A 24,618-nucleotide genomic window follows, 5' to 3' on the forward strand; every position below is an offset into this window, starting at 1 on the left:
TAGGATTTGATCCCTAGTATCCATTATGTTCTAAGACTAATGTTGCTATGACTTTGCTATGCTTAATGCTTGTCACTAGGGCCCGAGTGCCATGATTTCAGATCTGAACCTATTATGTTTTCCTGAATATATGTGAGTTCTTGATCCTATCTTGCAAGTCAATAGTCACCTACTATGTGTTATGATCCGGCAACCCCGAAGTGACAATAATCGGGACCACTCCCGGTGACCGTACTTTGAGGACTTCATGTATTCACTATGTGTTAATGCTTTGGTCCGGTACTCTATTAAAAGGAGGCCTTAATATCCCTTAGTTTCCAATAGGACCCCGCTGCCACGGGAGGGTAGGACAAAAGATTTCATGCAAGTTCTTTTCCATAAGCACGTATGACTATATTCGGAATACATGCCTACATTACATTGATGAACTGGAGCTAGCTCTGTGTCACCCTATATTATAACTGTTGCATGAGGAATCACATCTGACATAATTATCCAGCACTGATCCAATGCCTATGAGCTTTTCACGTATTGATCTTTGCTTAGTTACTTTACCGTTGCCGCTGTTACAATTACTACAAAACTGCTACTATTACTTTTTCCACTATTACCGTTACTTCCATACTACTTTGATACTAAATACTTTCCTGCAGATATTAAGTCTTTCAGGTGTGGTTGAATTGACAACTAGAATGCTATACTTGTGAATATTCTTTGGCTCCCCTTCTGTCGAATCAATAAATTTGGGTTGGATACTCTACCCTCGAAAACTGTTGCGATCCCCTTCACTTGTGGGTGATCAGCGGGATTGTCTGGAGGCCCTGCGCGGGCTGGTGGATTTGGTTGGCGTGAAACTGGCATGCTTCACAAGAGCGCACTAGCTCGGCGGCGTCGTTGAGCGCGGTGGGCCAGGAGAAGCCGCTGCAGAATGCCTTGCAAACCAGAGTGCGTGATGAGAATGATGCCCGCAGTCCCCACCATGTATGTCTTCTAGCAGCTCGAGCCCCTGTTCCCTAGGGATTCACTGCAACGAAACATCATTGGGACTCTTGCGATATAACTCACCATCTTGGATGCAATACGCGGTAGCCTGACGGGCCACGCGGTCGGCGTCCTCCTTCTTCTCTGGCAGGGTCCCTTGAAGCAAGTACGCATTGAACTCTTCGGTCCAGCACCCCTCTTGAGGCTCGAACGCAAGTAGTAGGCGGGCCCCCGAGGGGTGGCCACAGGGTGGGGCGCCCCTCTCAGGTGCCTGAGGGAGCCTGCGAGGAGCTGGAGTCATGGCGGGGGGAGTCGCAGACGGCTTGAAGAGCCGCTCCTCAAACACCCACAGCTCCTGAGGGAGCATGCGGGAATCTCTCCTGGCCATGTCATCCGCTTCCTTGTTCATTCTGCGTGGCACCTGCTGCAGCTCCACGCCCATGAACCGCTTCTCCATCTTGCGCACCTCTTCTACATACGCCTCCATGTGCTCGTCCTTAGGCGTGTACTCCTTGTTGGAGAAGTTGACGAGGAGCTGAGAGTCGCCCTTGATGGTGAGGCGCTTCACCCCCAGCGCGGCTGCGGCACTGAGTCCGGCGAGCAGGCCTTCGAATTCTGCAATGTTGTTGGAGACCTTCTCGCCCTACTGGAAGAAGAGCTGACTGCATAGTAGAGCTTGTCCTTGGTGGTTGAGATGAGGATGGCCCCTGCTCCTACGCCTGTCACGCAAATGCCCCATCAAAGTACATGATCCATACGTCTGGTTCCTCGTCTCCTAGCAAGAGGGAGCGGTCCTCGCTTACTCCGTGGTCGGGTGTGTCAGTCCACTCGGCCACGAAGTCCACGAGGGATGCACCTTTGATGACCCTGGTGGTGCTGAACTCGAGATTGAATGCCTGAAGCTCGATGTTCCATTCAGCAACTCGCCCGGCGGCATTCAGCCTCCGGAGCACCCTCTCTAGCCGGTATGCCGAAACAACCTTGATGGGGTGGCCTTCAAAGTAGTGGCGCAGTTTTCAGGAGGCGACCAGGAGCGCGAGCAAGAGTTTCTGAGGCATGGGGTAGCGCGCCCGGGCCTCCCTTAGTACCATGCTGATGAAGTAGGCAGGGTGCTTGACGAGGGGGAGGCATCAGTGGAGTCTTGTTCTTCGTGAGGGCACGAGTCTTCCATGGCTTTGTGAGGTCCGCCCTCAGGAGCCTCGATGGCCGCGTGGTCGATCGTGGCCTCCGGAGGAATGTCGACCACCGGGTCGGTCGAGGCCCCAAACACATCGTCTTGAGGGTGTTGTGTCTTGCTCGATGGATGTGCATCCTGCTGAGGTTTCTTGGACGGTTGTTCCTTCCTCAGTGCCACCAGGGTGGCGCTGGATGAGTGTGGGGTGGCTGCCAGATAGAGCACGAAGGGCTCGAGACGGCGCGGTGCCACCATCACTAGCAGGCTAGTCAAATATCTCTTGAGGTCTTCAAAGGCTGTGTCCGCCTCTGGGGTCCACTCGAATGGCTCCTTCCTTTCCATCAGCTTGAAGAACGGGAGGGCACGCTCCCCTAGCTTGTAAATGAAACGCCCAAGCAAGGTTTTGCAGCCCGCCAGCTTTTACATCTCCTTCAGGCTTTGCGGGGGGCTCATGTACTCTATTGCCTTGACCTTTTCTAGGTTGGCCTCGATCCCTCTGTGTGAAACCAAGAAGCCTAGTAGCTTGCCAAAGGGAACCCCAAACACGCACATCTCGGGATTAAGCCGAAGATCAACCTTGCGCAGGCTGGCAAATGTCTCCTCCATATCTGCTATCAGGGTCCCGACCTCCCGAGACTTCACCACTATATCATCAACACAGGACTCTGCGTTCCTCTCGAGCTGCGAGCCCAGGGCGATATGCATCAGTCACTTGAAAGTTGCCCCAGTGTTACGCAGCCCGAAGGGCATGCAGGTGTAGCAGTACACCCCGCAGGGGGTCAGGAACACCGTTTTCTCCACATCCTGCACAGCCATCTTGATCTGGTGTTAGCCTGAGAAGGCATCCAAGAAGCACAGCAGGTCACACTCGGCAGTGGAGTCCATGATCTGGTCAATGTAAGGGAGCGGAATCAGATCTTGCTGGCAGGCCTTGTTGAGGTTGGTGAAGTCGACACATATGCGCTCCTTCCCTCCTTTCTTGTGGACGATGACGGGGTTCGCCAGCCACTTCGGGTATCATACCTCTCTGGTGACCCATGTGGCTTGTAGCTTGCGGGTTTCCTGGACGATGAAGGCCTGCTTCTCGGTGGACTGGCGACGAGCCTTCTGCTTCACTGGTCACACGTTTGGGCATACCCTCAGGTGGTGCTTGATTATTCCCCTTGGGACCCCAGCCAGGTGTTTGGGTTCCCAAGCGAATACATCCTTGTTGGCTCGCAGAAAGTTGACCAATGCCTCCTCTTGGTCCCGAGGGAGGCCAGCCCCTATGGTGAAGGTTGCGCTGGCCGCCCCATCCTCACTGACCAGCACTTGCTTCGTCTTGGCTCGGTCTTGGGAGAACTATTGCTTCTTCTTGGTCGGCGCTGCTTCTCGGGCCTCCTGACTCCCTTTCTCATCGGGCAGCACAGACACGGCTGACCTGAAGGCGAGCTTGAGGGCCTGCAGCGTGCCTTTGGTTTCCCCGCCACCACGAGGACACCATTGCTGCAGGGCATCTTCATGAGGTTGTACGCAGGGTGGGTCGCAGCCATAAACTAGGCCAAGGCCGGGTACCCCAGAATGGCATTGTATGGCAGGTCGATCCTGGCAATGTCGAAGTTGATGAGCTTGGTGCAGTAGCTGTCGCGGGTTCCGAAGGTGACAGGGAGGCGGATCTGCCCCATGGGGCTGGTGGAGCCACCAATGACCCCGGAGAAAGTCTTGGAGGGGCGGAGCGAGTTGGGCGGCACGTGCAACAGGCCGAATGCCTCCGGCGAGAGCACGTTGAGGCCGGCTCCGCCGTCGATGAGGGTTCTTGTGACCACCGCGTTGCAGATGGTGGGGGTGCAAAGCATTGGGAGCACGCCTGCTCCCGTCGTCGCGGCAGGATGATCCTCGAGGCCGAAGGTTAGGTCGGTCTAGGGCGCCGTCCAGCCCGGGGGAGCCCCCGAGCCCGCCTGGGTGGTGCTTACTCGCCTGTAGAACTGCTTGATGTGGCGGTCGAAGGGTGGTGCCTGCGAGCCACCTAGGAGAGTTGTGACGACCAGGGGCGCCCGTGTCGCGTAGCGGACGAGGAAGAGGTCGTGCAACTCTTCCCAGGAGGCCACAGAGGATGTCGGCAGGTTGAGTAACCAGGCATGCGGTGCGCCTAAAAGGGCCATGGGGAGCCAGTTGGCCTTCACCTTGTCGTCCCCTCCGGCCACCCAGACTGCCTCTCGTATGCTTGAAGAAAGGCGGTTGGATCTGCCGCGCTGTCATAACGTGGCGACATCTCCGGTCGAAACTTGGGCGGCCACTTTAGTTGCCACAGGGAGAGGGTGAAACAGTGCAGCCCCGGCGCTTCTTCGGGGTCGCGTGTCGGCTGGGTCGACGGAGGAGCGACCGCCATCGGGGCCGGTGGCGCGATCTGGCAGTCGGGGTAGAAGATTTCTGACGCACCCCTACCTGGCGCACCAAATGTCAGATTACGGGTTCCGCAAACCCTTGAGAGGTTAGAACTCTGGGGTGTGTGCAGAGATCTTAACCTACCCAGCCTACCTACTCGCGATCCTCCTAGGCCTAGCGCAACAAGCTCGAAGAGACAAAGAGACACAGCAGTTTATCCGTGTTCGGGCCACCTTGCGGTGTAATACCCTACTCCAGCGTTTTGGTGGATTGCCTTAGAGGGTTGAGGATGAACTAGTACAATGGATGAACTGGCCTCAGGAGGTGAGGTGTTCTTGAGTTCGAGGGAGCTGGTGAGGTGTGAGCTAGTTCGGCTTGTCTTGCCTCTATGGTGGTTGCTAGTCCTATTAATAGTGGCCTCTGTCCTCTTCCCAAATGTTGGCGGGAAGGGATCCCACAATGGCCGGATTTGAAAGGGGACAAGTAGTACAACTTATCCTGACAAAAGTAGTATTCGCCTACGAAAAGCGTCTGCTCGTGATGCTAAGGTGGGCTCGTCGATGACCTCCGTCCTGCCATCCTGGCGGTCTTGGTCTTGTTGCACCAGAATGGAAACCTTTGGCTGATTCCTCAGGACACCACGCCTGTGGCTTGCCTCCTTTGCACTGAACAGGAAACCTGCGCTCTGCGCCTTCCTGGAGCCCACCTGGCGCCCGCCTGGCCTTAGTCATCATGGCTCACGTCCGTTGAGCCTCGTGAGGTATACCTTGCATAGAACTCTCCGCCCCTCGGGAGCCAGCCTGAAGAGGCCGATCCCCTGGGGGTCTTGGTGTCGTCCGCCTCGTGAGGCTTGGCCCCTCGCGAGGGTCTTGAGTTGTTGATGTTGAAGCTGGGCCGTACCAGGCCGTCGCCGAAGCCATGTTGTGGGCCGCAGGAAGGCAGGGACGGATACCCCCATATCCAGAACGCCGACAATGATCTTGTCTCCGGTCTAAGCCCTCCGGTTTAAATAGACACGGGAGGGGCCTAGCGTTGTATACAGTCGTTTTAGCGGAGAAGAAACATCATATCCGGACACTTAATCTTGTCATTCATGGATACAGGAGTCCCATACAGAAACGGGAGGTGGCCTTCTTCCTTTATCTCGACATCCCATCAGTCCGACCCATATTGAATAAGCCGGACGCCCGACCCCTTAGTCTTGGACTCCCTCAATAGCCCCTGAACCAGTCTTCAATGACGACGTGTTCGGCATGTGGATTGTCTTCGACATTGTGAGGTGGGTTCCTCTCCTTGAATTCCGTACATCAGCTTTCCCATCATAAAAGTACTATATCTGACTCTGTATAATTAACACAACCCTTAGCCGCAAAGGCTGAATATATAAAAAATAGGAATAGTGCCTTTACTGACAACTTTTTCTCGTGAAGCATCAGGCTTGGCTCTTTAGTATTTTGAACCGTTTTCACACTCCTCGCTTCGTGTTTCGAGGTCGAGCCCTTTTGGCCCGTCTCATCAAAACAGAGATGGTGCCCACTTATCATGGGATTATTATCAACGGGATTTGGGTAACCCAGCCGACTACGATGCACGCTCACATCAGGAATGGGCGAGTTTTAAGGCATAAGTGGGGGGGGGGGGCGGTTGGCATTTCTGCTACCTATAAGAGGGCAAAAGATTCTGCCTTTCTTCCCCACGCCTTCATCTAGCCTCTACCTCCCAATCTCTCAAGCTCCAGCGCCCGAAAAAAGTTCTCATCTTCCTCACCGCCAGCACCTTCCCCAGCCTTGTCCGGGTCAGGCTCCAAGGGCAAGCGGGAGGCCTCCTCCGTCACGGAGAAGGATGTGAAGAATCTCCGGAGCGCGGGGTACCTGGCCGCAGACATTGCGCACAGGCTCCTCGACGAGGGCCAAATCATCCCTACTCCGGAGCCCGGTGAAAGGGTCGTCTTCCTCCCCCATTTTCTTGGAGGGCTAGGGGTTCCACTCCATCCCTTCGTCGGGGGCCTCATGTTCTATTATGGGTAGATTTCCATGATCTAGCCCCGAATTCTTTCCTCCACATCTCGGCGTTCATCAGCGTGTGCGAGGCTCTACTCCGCGTCCCCCCACACTTAGGCCTATGGCTCAAAATCTTTGATGTGAAGCCGAAGGTGGTTGACAGACAGCATGCAGACTATGGCGGGGCCATGATAAGCAAGTCGCCCAATGCCAATGGACCAAAGGGGCCTTCATCAAGACCATCAAGGTGTGGCAGTAGGAATGGTTCTATATCACCAAGCCCTACCATGCCAACTAGGCGGCCAATCCGGAGTTTAGATCCGGACCCCCCACGAGGCTTACTTCGTGGACAGCTAAGGGCCTCGACTGGGGGTCCGAGACGGAGGTGAGGACGCTACAGACGTGCGTCACCAACATGCTGGGAAAAAATGTTGGTCTCACCAATGTGGTGCAGATCATTCTCTTCCACCACCTCCTCCCTTGCCACCGCCGGGCATCCCGCATGTGGGAGTTCAATCTGGAGGAGCCACGGACCTTGAAGTGCTTCTTCGGCACTACGCACGAGGGAATATGGAAGCTGCTCTTCAAGGCCCAGAAGGGCGGGCCTATGGAGACCGAAGACGTCAGGCTCGACATCGAGAATTCGGCCACTCCGGTAAGTATTAATCTTTCCGAAGATGTGTCTGGTCAATATCTTTTAATCAATAAGAATCTTATCAATCCACTTCTTCACAGGGCTGGATAGCAATGGTGGCACGGATCAAAATTCCAACTCCGCTGCCCGAATACAGAGCCACTCCCCAGAAGATGGCGATGCTCGTCCCAGCATCCTACCAGGCGCCGGTGAAGAAGGGCAAGGAGCCTAAGGGTGGCCCCCGCCGCAGAGGCCCTTCAGACACTATGTCCCGAGAGACCGAAACCGTATCCTCTCATGAGGGAGACGAAAACGAAGAGGAGGAGGAGGAGGTGGAAAGAGACCCCCCCCTCCTGGGGAGGAGGAAGAAGAGGATAGCCTCCAAGAACCCGGAGGGGGCGGCACGGAAGAGGGGGAAGATTACCCTCTTGGTTAGTTTGGACTCAGAGTCTGAACACGTCCCCAAGAGAGCCCCCAGGGCTAAGCCCCTGGGCGATTCATAAGTATCCAAAATTTCACTCTTTAGTTCCCGCTTACCTACCTTTGTGATATAAGCTATGTTATTGTTTGCTTTTCAGACCCCTCGCGATATTTTGAATGCATCATCTTCGTCGGGGAATTCTCTGGCGCCTAAGGAAGTGGCGAGTGATGCTCCGTCGCTGGCCCCCTCACCTACTTCCATGGAGGACACCGAGGTGTCATCCCAAAGGACTCCCCCTGGCCGAGGAGGGGTGGACGAGGGCATCGAGAAGGCGCCTAAAGTCAACACCTCGGTCGCCGAAGACCTAGGGGAGGCGACCCCCATGAGTACCAACAACGAGGAGCCCCAACAGCTCGTGCCCCCACCGTACACCATTCTGGAGACCGGTACGGCTCCGTAAAGGCATGTGCAACCCCCTTCAACAGATGGGAGAGGAGCAATAGCTCCCGCAGTGGCCCCTATTAATCCGGAGGCTGCTGATGCTCTGGATGAGCCGTTGCAAAGCGCTTCCATCGCGGAGGAGGTAATGGAAAAGGTCCAGTCTGCAAAAACCAGACTGAACGAAGCCTTCAATAGCCTACTCACAGGCTTTGAGGTATGCGATGTAATCCTCTAACAAGTTGTTCATATGAAAGGATGAACCCATGTATAGACAGTAGCCCCTGAGACTTTGTCCGGATTAGAACAATCCGGACAGAGGATCCCCAAGAGAAGTTACTAATATACTGTGCAAATGTGTGACAAGCATCCATGTTGGCGGCTACCACCCATGCCGCATAGGTTTCCGAGCTCAATCGGAAGCTTCAATTGGCCGATGAGGAGCTCGACCGCATCAACAAGCATTTCGACAAAACACAAGGTATGCGGAACTTATATATCAGAAGTGAGATATGTATTGAGTCTTTTACCTTATTTGATATTGTGATTATGATCACAATTGGCACGATCGAGGTCGAATCCCTCAAGAGCGCGCTTGCCCAAGCCCAGAAAGAGGCGGAGATGAACAGGGCAGCCGCTGACAAAGCGGCAAAGGAACTGGAAGCGGAGCAAACTGCCAGACGCAAATATGAGGCTCGTGTGGGCGAAGTTGAGCAAGAGCTCAAGGACGCCATTACTAAGTGCGAGTCCTTGGAGAAGAAGACTTCGGACCAAGCATCTGTCGGCATTCTGGGAACGGGGGTCCCCAGACTTGCCTGCCTGCGGCCTATGGCGTGGCTCGAGTGGTGGCCCAGCACGACCCATCTTCATTAGCGCAAGACTCAAGACCCTCGCGAGGGGCGAAGCCTCGCGAGGCGAACGACACAAGACTTCCTCGGGAACAGCCTCGCCAGATAGGCTCGCGAGGAGGCGGAGAGATCAAGGTAGGGTACCTCGCGAGGTGCTCATGACACAAGCCGTGACGATCGAGACCAGGTGGGCGCCGGCCCGCGCAGTGTCGTTGTTTCCTCTTTGGTGCAAAGGGGGAAAGCACAGACGTGGAGTACCGAGTCATCAGGTAAAGGATACCATTTCAGCGCAACAAGACCAAGACCGGCAGAGCGGCAGGATGGAGGTCACCGTGGAGCCCAAGACGGCATCATCACTAGTGCCTTTGGCAGCCGAAGACCAACTTTAGTCAGGATAACTTATACTAGATGTTCCCCTTCAAAATGGCCGTTGTTGGTGCCCTTCCCGCTCAATATTTGGGAAGAGGACCAGGGCCTCTATATATGTAGGGATAGCCACCACATTGGAGGGCATCTCATCGAGTGCTCATTAGACCGAGAGGCGATCGAACTCATCCAAGCAGTTCATCGCACCAGCTCAAGAACGCCTCTCACGAGGCAGTTCTTCCCTGTACTGTTTATCATTAGCCCCTGAGGAAATCCACCACACCACACACTAGAGTAGGGTTTTTACACCACAACGGTGGCCCATACCAGTATAAATAGTGTGTCCCCCGTGTTGTTCATTGTTTAGCTTAGATTCTCGCGAGGCGATCGGACGTGGATTGGTAGGGGGAAGTACTTCGCGCACACCCCAGAGTTCGAACCCTAAGGGTCTGCCGGAACCCAACATCCGACATTTGGCGCGCCAGGTAGGGGTGAGCCGGAATGTTTCTTCCGCCGTTCCGCATTCGATCTCCCGTCGCGTCCATGGCTGACGCTCGCCAGGCTCGCGCCGAGCGTCGGGCTGCTCTCGCTGCCCGCGTCGCTCAGACGGCTCCCGTCGGCGGGTGTCCCTGTCATTCCCCGTCGCCTGCCACCAACGCCGCCACCGGCCCGGCGGGGAACGAGCAGTAGGCCTTGTTGCTGCATCCTTTGGTGCGCCGGGAAGGCCGCACCGCCACCCCGTCGCTGACTCCAGATGGTTCATCGTCCCACGCCCGTCGCGCCCCCACGGACGCGCATGCCGTGTTGCTCCCGGCGCGTGAGCTCCTGCACTACCGTCCCATCGACGACCTCTATGAGGAGTGGCTCGCTCGCATCACCGAGCTCGTCAACGCAGCAGGGGGCTCCCCTACACCGTCCCTCTCGCTGCCTCGCCCTCCTTACTGTGCAGGTGGCGTAGATCAGGAGGCGCCTCCGCCACCTTCTCCCCAAGAAGGCGCCCTGGTTCCTAGGCGTGCGGCCCCAGGACAAGATCCACCGCGTCCAGCACCCGCGCGACAAGAAATGAGCTGCCATGAAATCCCTCGTCCCCAAGAAGGTGCACGTGTGCTCCCGGCACCGGTGCGCCATGGCCGCATCCCTGCGCTAGCACCTCAAGACCCCGCGCTGCTCCAGGCAGCGGCGCGCGGGAACCTCCAAGAGCAAGCTCTGCATCAGCAGAGAGCTCCGGTGGCTACCGTAGGCTGCCGCGCCTTCACCATCGAGCTACGCAGTGTCGCTTGGCCAGCCAAGTTCAAACCTAACCTGCCTCCTCACTACGACGGCACTGCCAACCCCGCGGAGTTCCTACAGCTCTATGAGCTGGGCATCGAAGCAGCGAACGGGGACGAAAAGGTCATGGCGAACTGGTTTCCCATGGCACTCAAGGACGGTGCCCGCACCTGGCTCCTGAACCTGCCCCCTGGCACGATCTCCTCCTGGGACGAGATGCGCACTCGCTTCATCGCCAACTTTCAGGGCACTCACGACCGTCCGCCGGCCGTGGGTGACCTGCGCCACATCAAGCAACAAATCGGAGAAACCTTGCAGAAGTACATCCAGCGCTTCAACAACGCTCGCCTCAAGATTCGCAAGGTGACCAAGGAGGCCATCATCTCGGCGTTCTCTGATGGCGTCCGCGACGTCAAGATGAAGGAGGAGTTTGCGATCCACGAAGACCTGTGTACGTCTCTGGAGTTGTGCAACCTAGCGACCAAGTGCGCAAGGGCTGAGGAGGGACGCCTTTCCCTTCTCGAGCTCCCGGCTGCAGATCCAGAAGAGAAGAAAGCTAAGGCCAAGGATGTGAAGCGCAAGATAGCAGCTGTGCTCACAGCCGAGCCAGACAAGAAGCACGGCAGGGACCAACCGGAGTCGTCCAAGGGCAGCCGGTACTGCGTGTACCACGATCTCCACACCCACAACACCAACGAATGCCAAGAGCTCAGGGCCGTGCGAGAAGGCCGTGTTGGTCGATGCCTCGAGCGCAACAATCGGGGCTACGGTCGAGGCGGAGGAAGAGGTGGAGGATGATGGGACGACCGAGGCCCTCGCCAAGGGTGGTGTGACTGGCCCCGCGAGGACCGCTGGCAGGACCAGCCTCGCGAGGGGGCTTGGAGGGATTAGCCTCGTGAGGATCACCCGCAAGGCAATGCAGGACTTCCCCCTCTGCCACCGCCACCAAGAAGGAATGACGACCATCATCAGGACGAGGGGGTTGGGGGCTTCCAAGAGCCGCGTGCAATCGCTTGCATCTTGGGCGGCGCTCGGACCCCAGCCTCTCAGCGCATCTTCAAGCAGTTTGCTCGCGAAGTAAATGTTGTCCTCCCCAAGCTTGAGGCCACGCGCCCCCTCAGGTGGTCTACGTGTGCCGTCACATTCAGCTCAGCGGATCAACTCAAGTGCGCGGCAATGGCCGGTGTCCTCCCAATGCTCTGCTCCCCAGTCATCAGCAATGTGCAAGTTACCAGGACCCTCATCGACGGTGGAGCAGGGCTCAACGTCCTGTCCGTCGAGACGTTCAACAATCTTCAAGTGCCATACGATTAGCTTCAACCAACCAAGCCTTTCTCAGGAGTTACTGATGGTTCCACTGTCCCGATAGGGCAGGTCCGCCTCCCTGTCACCTTTGGGCAGCGCAAGAACTATCGTACCGAGCTCATTGACTTCGATGTTGCCCACATTCGTCTGCCATACAATGCCATCCTCGGATACCTCGCTCTGGCCAAGTTTATGGCAGTGACTCACCATGGCTACAACGTCCTCAAGATGCCAGGAAGTGGCGGAGTCATCACGGTCCCCTGTGAAGAGAAGGATGCGGTGTGCTTTCTCGAGCGCGCCTTCCAAGCCGCGCCAATCGAGGACCCAGACAGCAAGAGTGGAAACCTTCCTGAAGCAACCTCCAAGAAGAAGAATACATCACCTGGCTCCAGGCCTCAGGAGGCAGGCACCTCCGGAGGCGCCGCATCCGGACATGCTCCCATCCAAGGGCGCCACCCTCCGTCGCATAGGGAGGCGCGCCCAGCGCCCTCCTCGGGCAAGGCTGGGGGCTCTCTCCTGGGGAGCCACTGGCTTTGCCAAGATCACGAGGGAGGCGCTCGGGAACCACTTGGAGGCGTGCTTCGCGGCACGTCTCCCTCAGGAAGGCGTAAGGCAAGGAGGGCCCAACCCTCAGGATTTCATCACCAAGGTCGCTCAGGAGCAGTAGGAATCAAAAGTCATGCGCCGCAACCGCCGCCTGCCCAGCGTAGCTCCCCATCCAGGCGAGGATGGCGGGCTGCGCATCTGCATCGACAATCCAGGGCTCAATCGAATCGCATCGCAAGAGCGCTTCTGGCCTTCGCGCATGGGACGTTGCGAGGGTCAACTGCACAGCTACGTTCGCATGCCCTTCGGCCTGCCGAATGCGGCTGCTGCCCACCAGCGCCTGATGAGGAGCATTTTGGAAGCTCGGGTGGCCAAGCATTGCGCGCTCCTGGAGGAAATGGAGATGGACCTCACCGAGCCGCCCGGACCTCCCGAGACTCCCGAGGCTCGGAGCTCCTAGGGCTCGTGAGGATTGGCCTCTTCACCATGCACCATCAGCTACTCCGACAATCGCTCTACAACGGTATCAGGTGACTTCTCTCAAGTTTCATTTCAGCTGGGAGCGCCCTCAGGGCTGCATCATTCCCAGGTCGCTTGGGTCTGTCCCCGCGGCATGTATCCGGTTTTCTTATGTCTTTAGCTTACCTTGTTGGGGGCGCCCCTCGGGCTTCATCATCCCCAAGCCGCTCGGGCCTGACCCAGTGGCGTGTGCCTTTTTCTGCATCTATCTAAGTTAATTTGCTTCTCCATGCTTACCCTGCTTGAGATAATCGCCTGCTCGATTGACACCTACCTTTGGAGCCGCTCGCTCTGGCACGACGCTTGCGCATGGGTTCGTCCCTGCAACATCGACAAATCTGACTGGTCGAGCTCTGGCCGCGGCAGACCCACAAAGTGCTACCTCACCAGGCCCTTAGTGCCTCAATCACTCCCTTGGAGCAACCAATGGCTGGCTGGCAACCATAATGGCAGTCCTTGTTTTCCTCGTGTTGATGTACATGATCCACCTAAGGAATAGCATGGGGGTGTCGTGAGCTCTCTCTCCCTCTCTCTCTCTCTCTCTCTCTCTCTCCCGTGCGATCCGCTCGCGCATTAAAATGGGGGAGCCTGAGCATCGCGACTCAGGGGCTCTTACTGGCTCTCCATCCCTCACCCACTAGCCTTGACTCACGGTATCGCGACCTGTCATACCAACGACGGCTGAGCTTGCTCGAGGGCCGGGACATGAGGACGTAGAGCATGAAGGAAAGTGCGGGGAAGATGGGAGAAGCTCACGAGGACCTGACCCAGCGACACCCCAGCTGCCGACGCACGGGCCAGGCACCTCGCCGAATAACGACTCCAAGCTCACGAGATAAGTCACGCCCCTGCAGAAGCTAAATCAACGCGACACTAAACCCTCGCCTAATGCGGCTTTGTCACGGCAACGCTGCCTTCCTTTCTTGCCCAGCGGAGGTTGCTTGAGCGCTAAAGGGGACCTCCTGAGCATCGCGCCTCAGGGGCTCTTACTGGACCTTGGGCCACTCACCTCCTAGCCTTGACCACGGCATCGCGACCTAGCATACCAGCGACGGTTGAAGCCTGCCTGGGGACCGGCACCTGTCAGCGTAGAGCACCAAGCCCTCGCGAGGATAGAAAGGGGGAGCCGAGCCGAGACAGGACAAGCATCTCGCATCGATTCATAATAAGGATAATATTCACAAAACACATGGCAAACGCCTTACATACCCCCGCGGGGTGTTTCTTCAAATCCTCGCAGGGAACAAAAGGTGCTAATCCTAAGGAACGCAAACTACACGTGCCTCCATAGGAGACGCCATCATCAACAGTGGGCCACCAAGCACCGGCCCCAACCCCATCCAGATGAGCGGCGTCGGCGGCCGGATGCAGCTGCCCTGCTCCAAGCGCGACGCGAGCTTGGGGACTCGTAGCTATCGTCGCTCGTCTTCGGACTCACGAGAAGCTCGGAAGAGTCGCTGGACCCTCCGGCTTGTCCGTTTCTACCAGAGGAGCTGCTGGGGAAGCGGTTGGCAGGCCTGGCCCTCGCCACTTCGATGCCTCGGTCGCCTTCCTTGGGCAGCACTCCAGTCGGCGTCCTTCTGCCTCAAAGACCTTGAAGAACATCAAGGAGGAGCCATCGTATTCAAGATGAATTACGAGGGCGCCCCCTGTCCGGCAGACCCGGCGAGCTCGCCCCAACCCCGGGTCATGTAGACCATGCCCGAAGCGACAACCTCGACCTCCGCTCCGGTCGGAAGGGTGCTGCAGCCAGAGCTCCACAGCCCCCCTCGGCGGCATCTCGACGGCGAAGGAGGGAGAAAGGCGAATCCAAGAGCGTGGAGGCATGGCGGCGTGAAGCACAAACTCATGACAAGAGCCCTCGGCATGGACTCCAGGCCTCTAAGGCTTCGGCATCTAGACAGTCCATGATTTGGTTCTTTTTAATGAGGAACCGATTCCAAAGTTTGCGGGCTGACTCTCTGGGTTGTTGGATGATGTGACTTAGGTCGTCGGCATCTGGAGGCCGGACATATGTAACCTGAAAGTTGTCAGAAAAGCATCTTCTAAATCTTCTCAGCTCCCTATGGAGCTCTCTGGGAGGTTGTTCAACCAATGCCGTGCTGGTCCCTTCAACTTCAATGGGAGATATTTAATGGCATGGAGGTCATCTCTGCAAGCCATGTGTATGTGGAGAATAAAGTCATCAATCTAGACGGCAAGGTCTGTTGTTCTATCGTATTGTTCGATGTTTACGGATTTAAACCCTTCTGGAAATTTGTGTCGCATTACATCATCAATGAAGCACATAGGGTGTGAGACACCTCTATACCTGGCTACATCGCGATATAATTCGGATGACATCTGTGTTCGGTGCTGACATCAAAATTGATGATGTTGATCACACCGCGTTTGGTGGCCGTCATCTCGTGCTGGAGCACGTCCTCTTGATCCATAGATCGATCTGGTCTGCCTGGCTTTATTGGCCAGGTCCTAACATAGGTCATAAGTGTAGTCCGGCACCGCTGTCTCCCTGCCTCTACGGCGAGGTGGTGCGGGCTGGTGTTCAGCCTGATAGGCCGTTTTGTCCCGTCCACGTGGTGGTCGGTCCGGTTGATCAGCATAGTTGTACTTCGACGGAATTGGCTCGAGGGCTTCATCATCGAATTGTGGAAACAGCCTATGCTTAGGGTAATTCTTTACTGGTCGCTCAAGGCCGTACTCTTTGGCGGCTAAGACCTTGGTCCATCTATCGTTGAATGTGTCCTGTTCGGCCTGAAGCTGCCGTTGTTTCTTTTTCAGGCTCCTCGCAGTTGTCATGAGTTGTCGCTTTAAGCGTTCTTGTTCGAGGGATTCCTCCGGGACGACGAAATCTTCGTCACCGAGGCTCACATCCTCCTCGGAGAGAGGCAAGTAATTGTTGTCCTCCGAGTCCACGTGATCGGCATGTTCGGGGTTGTATTGACCCTCCTCCCTTTCGTCCTGTTCAGACGTGGGCTCGATGGGGTGGTCTTCGGTGTTGTCCAGGGTTTCGTTGTCTCCTGTGCCGATAGTACTATGCTTTGCCCGATGCGATCGTGAGCGGTGCTGCTGACGCTGGCACTTTGGTGGTTCATCGACGGGCTTGTCCTTACATGGATCTTGAATGCCATCATCTTCTTTTTCCTCAAGAGTATCCACCATGTATACATCGTAGGCATAAGTGGCCGACCAACACACTATAGTAGGCAGGTTTCGGCTTTGCTCGATGTCAACATCATCGTCCATACCATCCATGTCTTCGGAAGCGTAGTCCAGCATGTCGGTTAAATCCTCGAAAGTGGCTAATAAGTGGGTGGTGGGTGGGGTGTGAAATTCCCCGACCTCAGCCTCCAACCTATGCTAGGTGTAGTTTGGAGGCGAAGCTTCCATAATGGCGAGAGATTGCATTAAGCCCAGAGCTTCGTCTAAGCGAAAGCTGTATGGGAGTCTGCGGATCTGCCGGAGACTTGATCGAGTCCACGGTGCAGACCTCAGTGATCCACAGTTATCCTCCAGAGGCGAGTCCGGCTCCCCGATGACTGGGAGAGTCCCGTTTGATTCCGGGTTACCAATGGCGCAATCGCATCTAGGTGTCCGACTGAGAGTTCCATGGTAGGAGAGAGTCTGGCGAGGTTGATCCTCCCGTCGTCGAAAAGCATGATCTGCCCGAGATCTAAGGCCGAGACAGGTGTGAGTGTTGGCCCCTGGACAGGATCTGATGGTGGATCCGAATGGCCCTCTTTATGAGGGTAGGGAGCGGCAGTCGGGGCCGCCAATCCTTCAAAGATGAGATATCCTCGGATATCAGCGATGTAGTTCACGTTCCCGAACCTGATCTGGTGACTAGGGGCATAGCTGCCGACCTGGTCGAGGCAGCCGGTCGAGTCGGCACATAGTATGAAGCCGCCGAACACAAAGACCTGTCCGGGGAGAAAAGTCTCCCTGGACACATTATCGTTGTTGATGTAGAGGTGTCCCATCAATCCTTCTGTTGACAACACAGTGGAGCTCTCAATGAAAGCACCAATGTCGGTGTCAAAACCGGCAGATGTCGGGTAGGGGGGCTCAAGCTGTATGTTTGAGGATCAATGGTAACAATGGACAAAGGGACATAATGTTTACCCAGCTTCAGGCCCTCTTAAAGGAGGTAAAACCCTACTTCTTGCTTGATTGTATGGGGGTTACAAGACATGATCTACCTCGAGATCATAATGGCTAAATCCTAGATTATTTAGCCTATGAATATTATGATCATGTCTCTGGTCTAAGCCCTCCAGTTTATATAGACACCGGAGGGGCCTAGGGTTGTACAAAGTCAGTTTACCAGAAAAGAAACACCATATCCGGACACTAAATCTTGCCGTTCATGAATACAGGAGTCCCATCCGGACACGGGAGGTGGCCTTCTTCCTTTATCTCGACAACCCATCAGTCCGACCCATCTTGAATAGGTCGGACGCTCGAGGACACTTAGTCTAGGACTCCCTCATCGGGGGTGACTGTTTCTGTTACTTCCTCATTAGGGATGGTGTCCATTCTGCAATAAACTCTACCAATGCCCTGCTCTGGATTGTTGATGTGATCTCAGATTTCATACCAAAACTGGACAACTCCAAAGCCCACTCCACTATTTTGCCAATAGCCTCAGGTTTCGGAGTATCCTTTGCAACGGGAAGCGAGTGACAACCCTGATCTCATGGGCTTGGAAGTAGTGGCACAGTTTCCTTGAGGCCATGATGAGACCAAAGATCAACTTTTGTACGCCATACTACCTCGATCGAGCCCCCTGTAATAAGGAGCTGAAGAAGTACAATGGGCGCTGCACCAGCTTCTTCCTTGCCGTGTTTGTGGGGTTTCTCTCACTACCGTGCTCATTTCTGCCTTGATCCTTATCTAACTTTGCTAGTCTTTGCTCACTCTCTGCTTCGTCCATTTTTCGCGGCGCCACCAAGCCTATGCTAAACTCTTCGTTGGTTACCGCCAAGTATAGTAGCAACGGCTCTTGTGTCTTGGGAACAACCAAGGTGGGTGTCGGTCTGAAATCTGGCATATCTCATAGTAGGGGTCCTAAGCTAGGCGTCTTGGAGCGATGGTAACACGGACACAGGTTTTACCCAGGTTTGGGGCCTCTTGATGGAGCTAAAACCCTACGTCCTACTTTTTACTGTATTCATATTGGTGGATAGTACATAATACATGTATCTACCACAAGATTGATCTAATGAATATTAGATGTTGTCCATTTACTAGCCTGGCCTCGGTTTATATAACACCAGAGGCCTAGGGTTTAGGAGAGTCCTCGTCTTGTGCGCCAAGTCTTATGGGATCTCCCTTGTATGCGGCATGGGCTGCCCGAAGTGGCCCATGAGTGAACCATCATGGGGGTCCTCGGCCAGATCTAGCTGGTCGGGAGACGACATGGTGAGTACACCCTAGTCCAGGACACCGTTAGTAGCCCCCTGGTCCGGTCTTCAAGTTGGGGACGCTCCTCGATTCTTCTGAACTGTTCTTCATCTTCGATCGTCGGTCTTGAAAACTTGTTCAACAAACCTTCTCATCTTCGATCTTGAGGATCATCGAAGTGAATGCGAAGAGTTTACACCTCGGATATCCAAGGAGCCCCTTTAAGTTATCAGCCTTTATCAATGCCTTGTTATTTTTTATGCCACACCTCGGGTTTGAAGTTGTCCTCATGTGGAGGTGTCCTCTTGTGTCCGAGCTTCAACACTGGACTGCATTCGACCTCCAATGCCGGACTATATCTTAAGTCCAACACCAGACTGTATCCGAGGTGTCATAGATCACCTTGGCTCGAAAAAGTCAACGGAGTTTACTCGAGCTTTAATGCCAGAAATGCCCTCTATAGAGCCAACCACTTGCATCCGAGCTTTATGTCGCACTGCTTCCGAGGTGATGCACCACCTCGGGCTTCGGCTGATTGTTTGCGGATTTTATTTTCGATTGATGCAACTTATTTACTGACGAGATATATAGCCATTAGCCCTCAAGGTGTGTGTGTGTCGGCCTAAAATCCAAGATGCACATTAGAGGAGGTAGTGATTGGCGGACGGGCCCTTGAGAGAGGGTCTCAATAAGTCGCCGTAATATATTTGCTTGATGCCGGATAGGGGAACTCCTATGTCATTCATTCTGCGTCAAGTAGGTGCGGCTTCGCACAGGGGCAGCTGACTGGTGGGCTTTGTGGGCCGCGAGGTGCGTGTTTCCCTGGTTTTGAACTGTCTCTACCGCTTCGTTGTTTCTGCTTCGCGCAGCTGTTCCACTGATTACTGTCGCTGCTGTTTTCCACTGTTTCTACTGTTATAAAGTAAAGAATGGTTCCACTGTTTCTTCAGTTTCTACTGTTTCTTCTGTTTTCCTTGTATAAACTAAACAATGGTACAGTTTCTTCTGTTCCACTGTTTCAATTGTTTCCCGAAGAAACATGAAACAAAAAAACCTTGAATTTACTAAACAATGGTTGTAGGTTCCATTTTATGAAACTAGGTGTTGTTCCTATTGATTCAACTAGTTTTTAATTATGAAAAAAACATGAAATTTCATTTTACATTTATTACAAAAGTGGTACTTCTAAAACTATCATAAAAGTGGTAAGCTTACAACTTGATGAAATTGAGTGATAATAGTATCACCAAGGCGTCATGAAAGACGGAAAAAAATGTACATGTCTTACTGCTCATTTTCATAACTGTTTCAGCTGTTTTCGGACATTGTTTACAGCTGAAGGTCTTGGAAGAAACTATCACTAGATCAGCAAGAGAAAAAAATATAGCTCTATCAGTAAGGAATTTTTTTCCCATGGAAGTATTCCTTTGAGTTGAATCTTGCAGTGCACTTCCCTTGAAGGTGACAATATTAATGAGACCCTTGAGAATAGAAAGAATAATTAGAATAAACATATACGCGATTAGAAGAAATTAATTTCACTATTCAGAATGAAAGAACAGGCTGTAAGAAAATAACATCTCTTTTGTTTCCATAGGCGAGAAAAAAAGATAACTTACATGTCGCTGCAGGAAAGAAGTTACTAACGGTAGTTGAATTTCATTGTCCTTGCATGTTACAATCTCAAAAAGGAATTTTTGACGTAGAGCTTGTAAATCATCCTACAGTATTTTAGAAGAAGTGCAGTTTAATTCCTGATATGTTCCAAGTAATGAGCAAAAATGGAAAAAATGTTTATAGCTTACATTAGAGAACCCCAGCAATTCAAGACCTTTATACTTGCTAACATACTGCAGAATGAAAATTCCTGAGTCATACCTGTGAAAAAATAAATAAATAGCACAATCAGTTCCATACTCAAGATGGAAATTATTGTGAATTTAAAATACTTCTAATCTGTTTTTTAGGAGAAAGAGCCAAAAATTTGCCCGTGGCTGGTACAAATCTTGTAAAATGGAGATTTCCATGGAAAACCCACCTGAAATTGACCTTGGGAGCTGCTACAAATCTTGATTCAAAATTACCTATGTTGAAAGAAGTAGAATTTCCATATGTAGCAGCAAACAAGACCTTGAAGTTGTAGATAACTGCACTAATTGTTGGTAGAAATGTATCACCACTGTAGTACGTGTTCATGATATCAAAAAATTTGGCTCTGAAGTTAGCAGTGATTAAAATCCATTGTTTTTCCTTGAATACGGGCATTTTTACCTAGGGAATTGTGGAAAGGAAAAATCTATTAGTCTAACCTCTTTCAATAAGAAAAATCAATAAGAAATAGTTTGTACAAAAAGAACTTATCTTACCAAGGAAGCATTCAATAAACTGAAGTCAACATTACTTTCCTGTAAGATTAGTTTATTTGCAGGATCTGAATGATTTAGCATTGGGTTCATTAGTTTCTCCTGCATGTTTGTTTCCCAGAAAATTATTGATAGTTAAGAAAAGGAGTCAATGATGTGAAAATGAAAACAGAGGAAAAGAATTTAAAAAATAGGCTGACCATGTCGTCAATGCTAACTATGTGCTCTACTATTTCACTGTTTGGTAGGAGGCCTTTTCTTCCTCGGTTCAGCTGGTCTTTGTTCTTTAGTTTTGAAAAACGGCCAACAACCCGAGGGTTTATCCAACCACCAGGCTTGAATGATAGAGTTATGGTTTTCTGATCCACCCAAACTCCTTCAATCTCAAATATTCTTTGGCTATTGATGACAGAAGAATATCATGAAGAAAAGTGAAAATAAATCATGAGAAAATAGCATCGATAGCGTATATAAATTGTTTTTGTTCGAATCATGTAGAACATATCACATAAAGATTCATTTGCTTTTTGTACATACCTGACAGTTAATTTGGGAAGTAGTCCAACCAATGTTTGGTAGAAATCATTCTCTATTCCGTCTGAAAAGATGACCTGTTGCCCAGCCTTTTTGGGTTCTTGAATTACTAGTGTCGCAGATTTGAAAGAATTGTTCACACGTTGTTGCCAAGTTGAAGTTTCTGGTTTTGAAAACTTACTGGAATGTGCTTCATGTTGTTTGAGTGCTTTAACTAGCAAAGAATCTTCAATAGCCGTGGCAATATTATTTGGGTAGAGTTTCGGTGATAGGAAATCCATTATCCTTATAGGGCTCTCGGTTCCATGAACATTGGGATTGGCATGACAATGCATGCTATACTAATTTGCTGAGAGGCTGAACTGACTAGAGGAACGAGATGCAAATGGAACATTCTGAACTAACTCAATTGAATTGGTAATTGCGTCAAATGAAGGAGAATCTGTGACTTCATATTGAGTGACTGTACCGGCCTCTCCATTTGAATTGGCATGCATTGTATTGTTGAGAGTATTCTAAGACGCAACTAAATTTTCATCAAGCAACAACTCTTTATCCAGTTCAGCATCAATGAAATCTGGTAGAAAATAAAAGTGAAAAGAACATTAAGAATAAGAAATCTTAACAACTCAGTTCATCTACATGTTTGAAAAAATTACTTTGGATAAAATGAAGTTTGTAAGATAAATGACCTTCCAAATGCTCTCCTGGTAATAAGAATTTGAACAGTGGAAAGCAAAATTTTGTTTCTTCTACTCTTTGTTTTGGGGGGTTTGATTCAGACAAGAATCCTGTAGAAAAAAATTTGTGATTACTCATTTCATGATCTATTTGGGTACAGAGAAAAAACATGCTTAGAAGAGCTATGAAACAAAAACTTACGATGCAACATTGCTGAAACTTCAGTGGGAGGTGTTGTTTTTCAACTTGATGTCTTCACAAATAATTCCGAACAAGCAAGCTCTTCGAAAGATGGTAGATTACCATTAAAAGATAGAGACAAATTAGAGCTAGTTATGTTTAGAGACTGAGTGAAATGATTGACCAATTGCTGAAGAATTTCATTGATGTTGACTTGTTTATCTTCATCAATGATTGTTGGGACAGTTAGCATTTGCGAAATTTGGAGGTGATTCTATAGCCAACAATTTTTTGGTCCTAGGAACTTTGAATGTGTTATCCTAAACTGATGATTTAAATTGCAGGTTTGGGTTGCTGGAAGATGTCCACGTCTTGAGCAATGAAGTATGCATATCATCTACATAGGTCTTCAGAGTAGGTGCTGAGTTCCGAATGATATTCGTGTAGAATTTCTGATCTTGTATTTGAAGAATTATCTTGTCATGTTAAAATGAGAGAGTACGTCTTGTTAAACAAACTTTAAAAAAAATGAGAAAGTCAGTTTGTTGTTGCTCTGAAAAAGATGAAAAGCAGCAAGAGAACTTACTTGTGTCATACTAATATCTGTGAATTTGGATTCAATATATTGTGATATCTCTTTAGGAAGTTCAATGATAACTGAATCAGTGAATGGAGTAGAGGAAATGTGTTTTATCTGTTGGGTAAGAAGAAGATGTTTAATATTTATGTAATGTTCCATTGCACTTTGAAGTAGTACCATAACTATAAAATGAAAATTAAATACAGGGAATAGAATTATGTAATGTGCAAGAGTAATATCTATGAAGAACAAGGCCATACCAGTAGTCTGCCATATTCGTTTCTCTCGCCATGGAGCGCATCGAGTGCCATGTATGAATTAGGATGTTTGTTGACCATAGTGGTAGCCTTGGTTCAATGCTTGGCAACTTCAATTCACTTATTATGAGGAACTCAAAATAGGATATCTGACATTGAAAACAAAATTCAGACAGATTTGGTAAAAAATGACAAGTGTGAATCAGAGACAAAAAATTGATTGGTACATAGAAAAAGAAAAATTAAAGAAATTTTGTGTGGGAAATGAGCTTACCACCATAAGTAATTTGCATCCTCCAGGAATGAACATTTTGGTGCTTGCCTTGTTTAGTTTTGCTTTTTTGATTGAATAAACCATGTAGCTCAGACATAGCAGACACCAATCATATTGTGAAATACGGTCTATGTCAACTACTGCATTCTAGACAAACTTGGTAACAACTCCACTTGAATTAGGTGCAACAAACAGTGACAGTAGTATCAGAATGAAGAATCGGCAGTATTTATCTTCAGGAAGTTCATCATTGATAATTGAGAAAAGGTACTCGATTGTGGGTGAAGTTGTTCCTTACTCGTGCTTGATGAATTCATACGTTGCTTCTGATGGTTTCATGATGATAGGAACTCCACCAATTGGCATGCCAAAAATCTTGTGAACAGTTGTAGTTCTAATAGGGAATTTGAGTCCATTTCCCATTTAAGTGGAGCAAGAAGTAGTGTTGAAATTGTTTGAAAGCCAGAAGTAAATGGAGTTGATATTGGACATGCTTATTATTTTTAGAAATATTTGAAACCCCATACTACCTACACACTGGTTGTGTCTGTCACTCATTTCAGATGCAAGCTTCAGAAATGATTTGACATGCTCAAATTGATTGCACTGCATGGAAAAAAATAAAGGAATAAATGGAAATATTAGAGGATTTGGTCAAATAAAATATTTCCCTTTTTTGTCATGAATCCTAGAGGTAGGCTGCTGAAAAGATCACAAGAGGGGCCACTAATCTGCTAGCTATTCCACAGCTTATCAAGTTGAAATAGTGTCTCTATAAGTTGTTTGATTAAACAATGCAAACTTGTACTTGGTAAGGAATGGCAAAGAACAATAAAGTTGGTTGGACAAGGAGGTCTTGGAGCCAGCACATGTTTTGTACAAAAATGTTAAAAAATTCTGAAAGTGGACAGATTTTTCAAGCTTTTACCAGCCTCCAGATAAAGAAAAAAACATTTGGTGACAAAAAAGAAAGTAAATATTCAGGTTGGAACAACAATGCAAACAATTAAGATATTGGAATTTAACAAACATATTAGGAATAACTTGCAGTAATACTGCTATTTGCTGAAGTTTTATATCATTTCACGATGGATGTGGTCATGGAAGATAGTTACGCACTGCTTTGGGAAATGAAATGGGTACATAAAAGGCAAAACATAAACAGAAATTGTACTGCTAGTCAACAGAGCAAAACATATCAGAGAATGTTATAGAGCATATGTTCATTACGTTGGATCTTTTTCCTCCATGTACAATATCTTCTGCTGCTCTTTTCTTAGTACATCCTTGTTCCATCCACAGTGAATAGAGTATCTTAATTGTCCTAATGAAATTAAGGGGGAAGAAATTCAAAGTAGGAAAACATGGCAGTTGGTTCGCTATGGAAGTGTCACTATCTATCAGTATTGATGCACAAATTTCTAATCTGCATTCATTGTAAGCACTGTGTTGAACTACTAACAAACTGGAGCTCATCATAA

At 50.7% G+C, this 24,618-nt stretch overlaps 1 protein-coding gene across 1 annotated transcript; it reads right to left on the reverse strand.

The window, feature by feature from the left end:
• Positions 1 to 19,479: 19,479 nt before the first annotated feature.
• Positions 19,480 to 23,933, reverse strand: LOC119293607. The gene is made up of 13 exons (XM_037572019.1): positions 23,436 to 23,933; positions 23,138 to 23,309; positions 22,867 to 23,012; positions 22,613 to 22,720; positions 22,048 to 22,128; positions 21,858 to 21,956; positions 21,169 to 21,742; positions 20,832 to 21,030; positions 20,635 to 20,733; positions 20,307 to 20,539; positions 20,074 to 20,146; positions 19,888 to 19,989; positions 19,480 to 19,749 (listed from the first exon to the last, which is right to left on the reverse strand). The coding sequence occupies exons 7-13, from the start codon at positions 21,498 to 21,500 to the stop codon at positions 19,480 to 19,482; spliced, it is 1,308 nt and encodes a 435-aa protein (XP_037427916.1). The 5' UTR covers positions 21,501 to 21,742; positions 21,858 to 21,956; positions 22,048 to 22,128; positions 22,613 to 22,720; positions 22,867 to 23,012; positions 23,138 to 23,309; positions 23,436 to 23,933.
• Positions 23,934 to 24,618: the final 685 nt, after the last annotated feature.

The sequence above is a fragment of the Triticum dicoccoides genome, chromosome 4B (genome assembly GCF_002162155.2).
Source record: "Triticum dicoccoides isolate Atlit2015 ecotype Zavitan chromosome 4B, WEW_v2.0, whole genome shotgun sequence".
Lineage (NCBI taxonomy): Eukaryota > Viridiplantae > Streptophyta > Magnoliopsida > Poales > Poaceae > Triticum > Triticum dicoccoides.

What these genes read in the sequence shown, in the direction of transcription:
- LOC119293607 (XM_037572019.1), bottom strand. Translation starts at nt 21,500, where the DNA reads ATGCATTGTCATGCCAATCCCAATGTTCATGGAACCGAGAGCCCTATA. An exon ending in GTTTATTGAATGCTTCCTTG is followed by an intron (nt 20,540 to 20,634) that starts GTAAGATAAGTT and finishes ACAATTCCCTAG; the next exon opens with GTAAAAATGCCCGTATTCAA. An exon ending in GCTCCCAAGGTCAATTTCAG is followed by an intron (nt 20,147 to 20,306) that starts GTGGGTTTTCCA and finishes ATTTTTTCACAG; the next exon opens with GTATGACTCAGGAATTTTCA.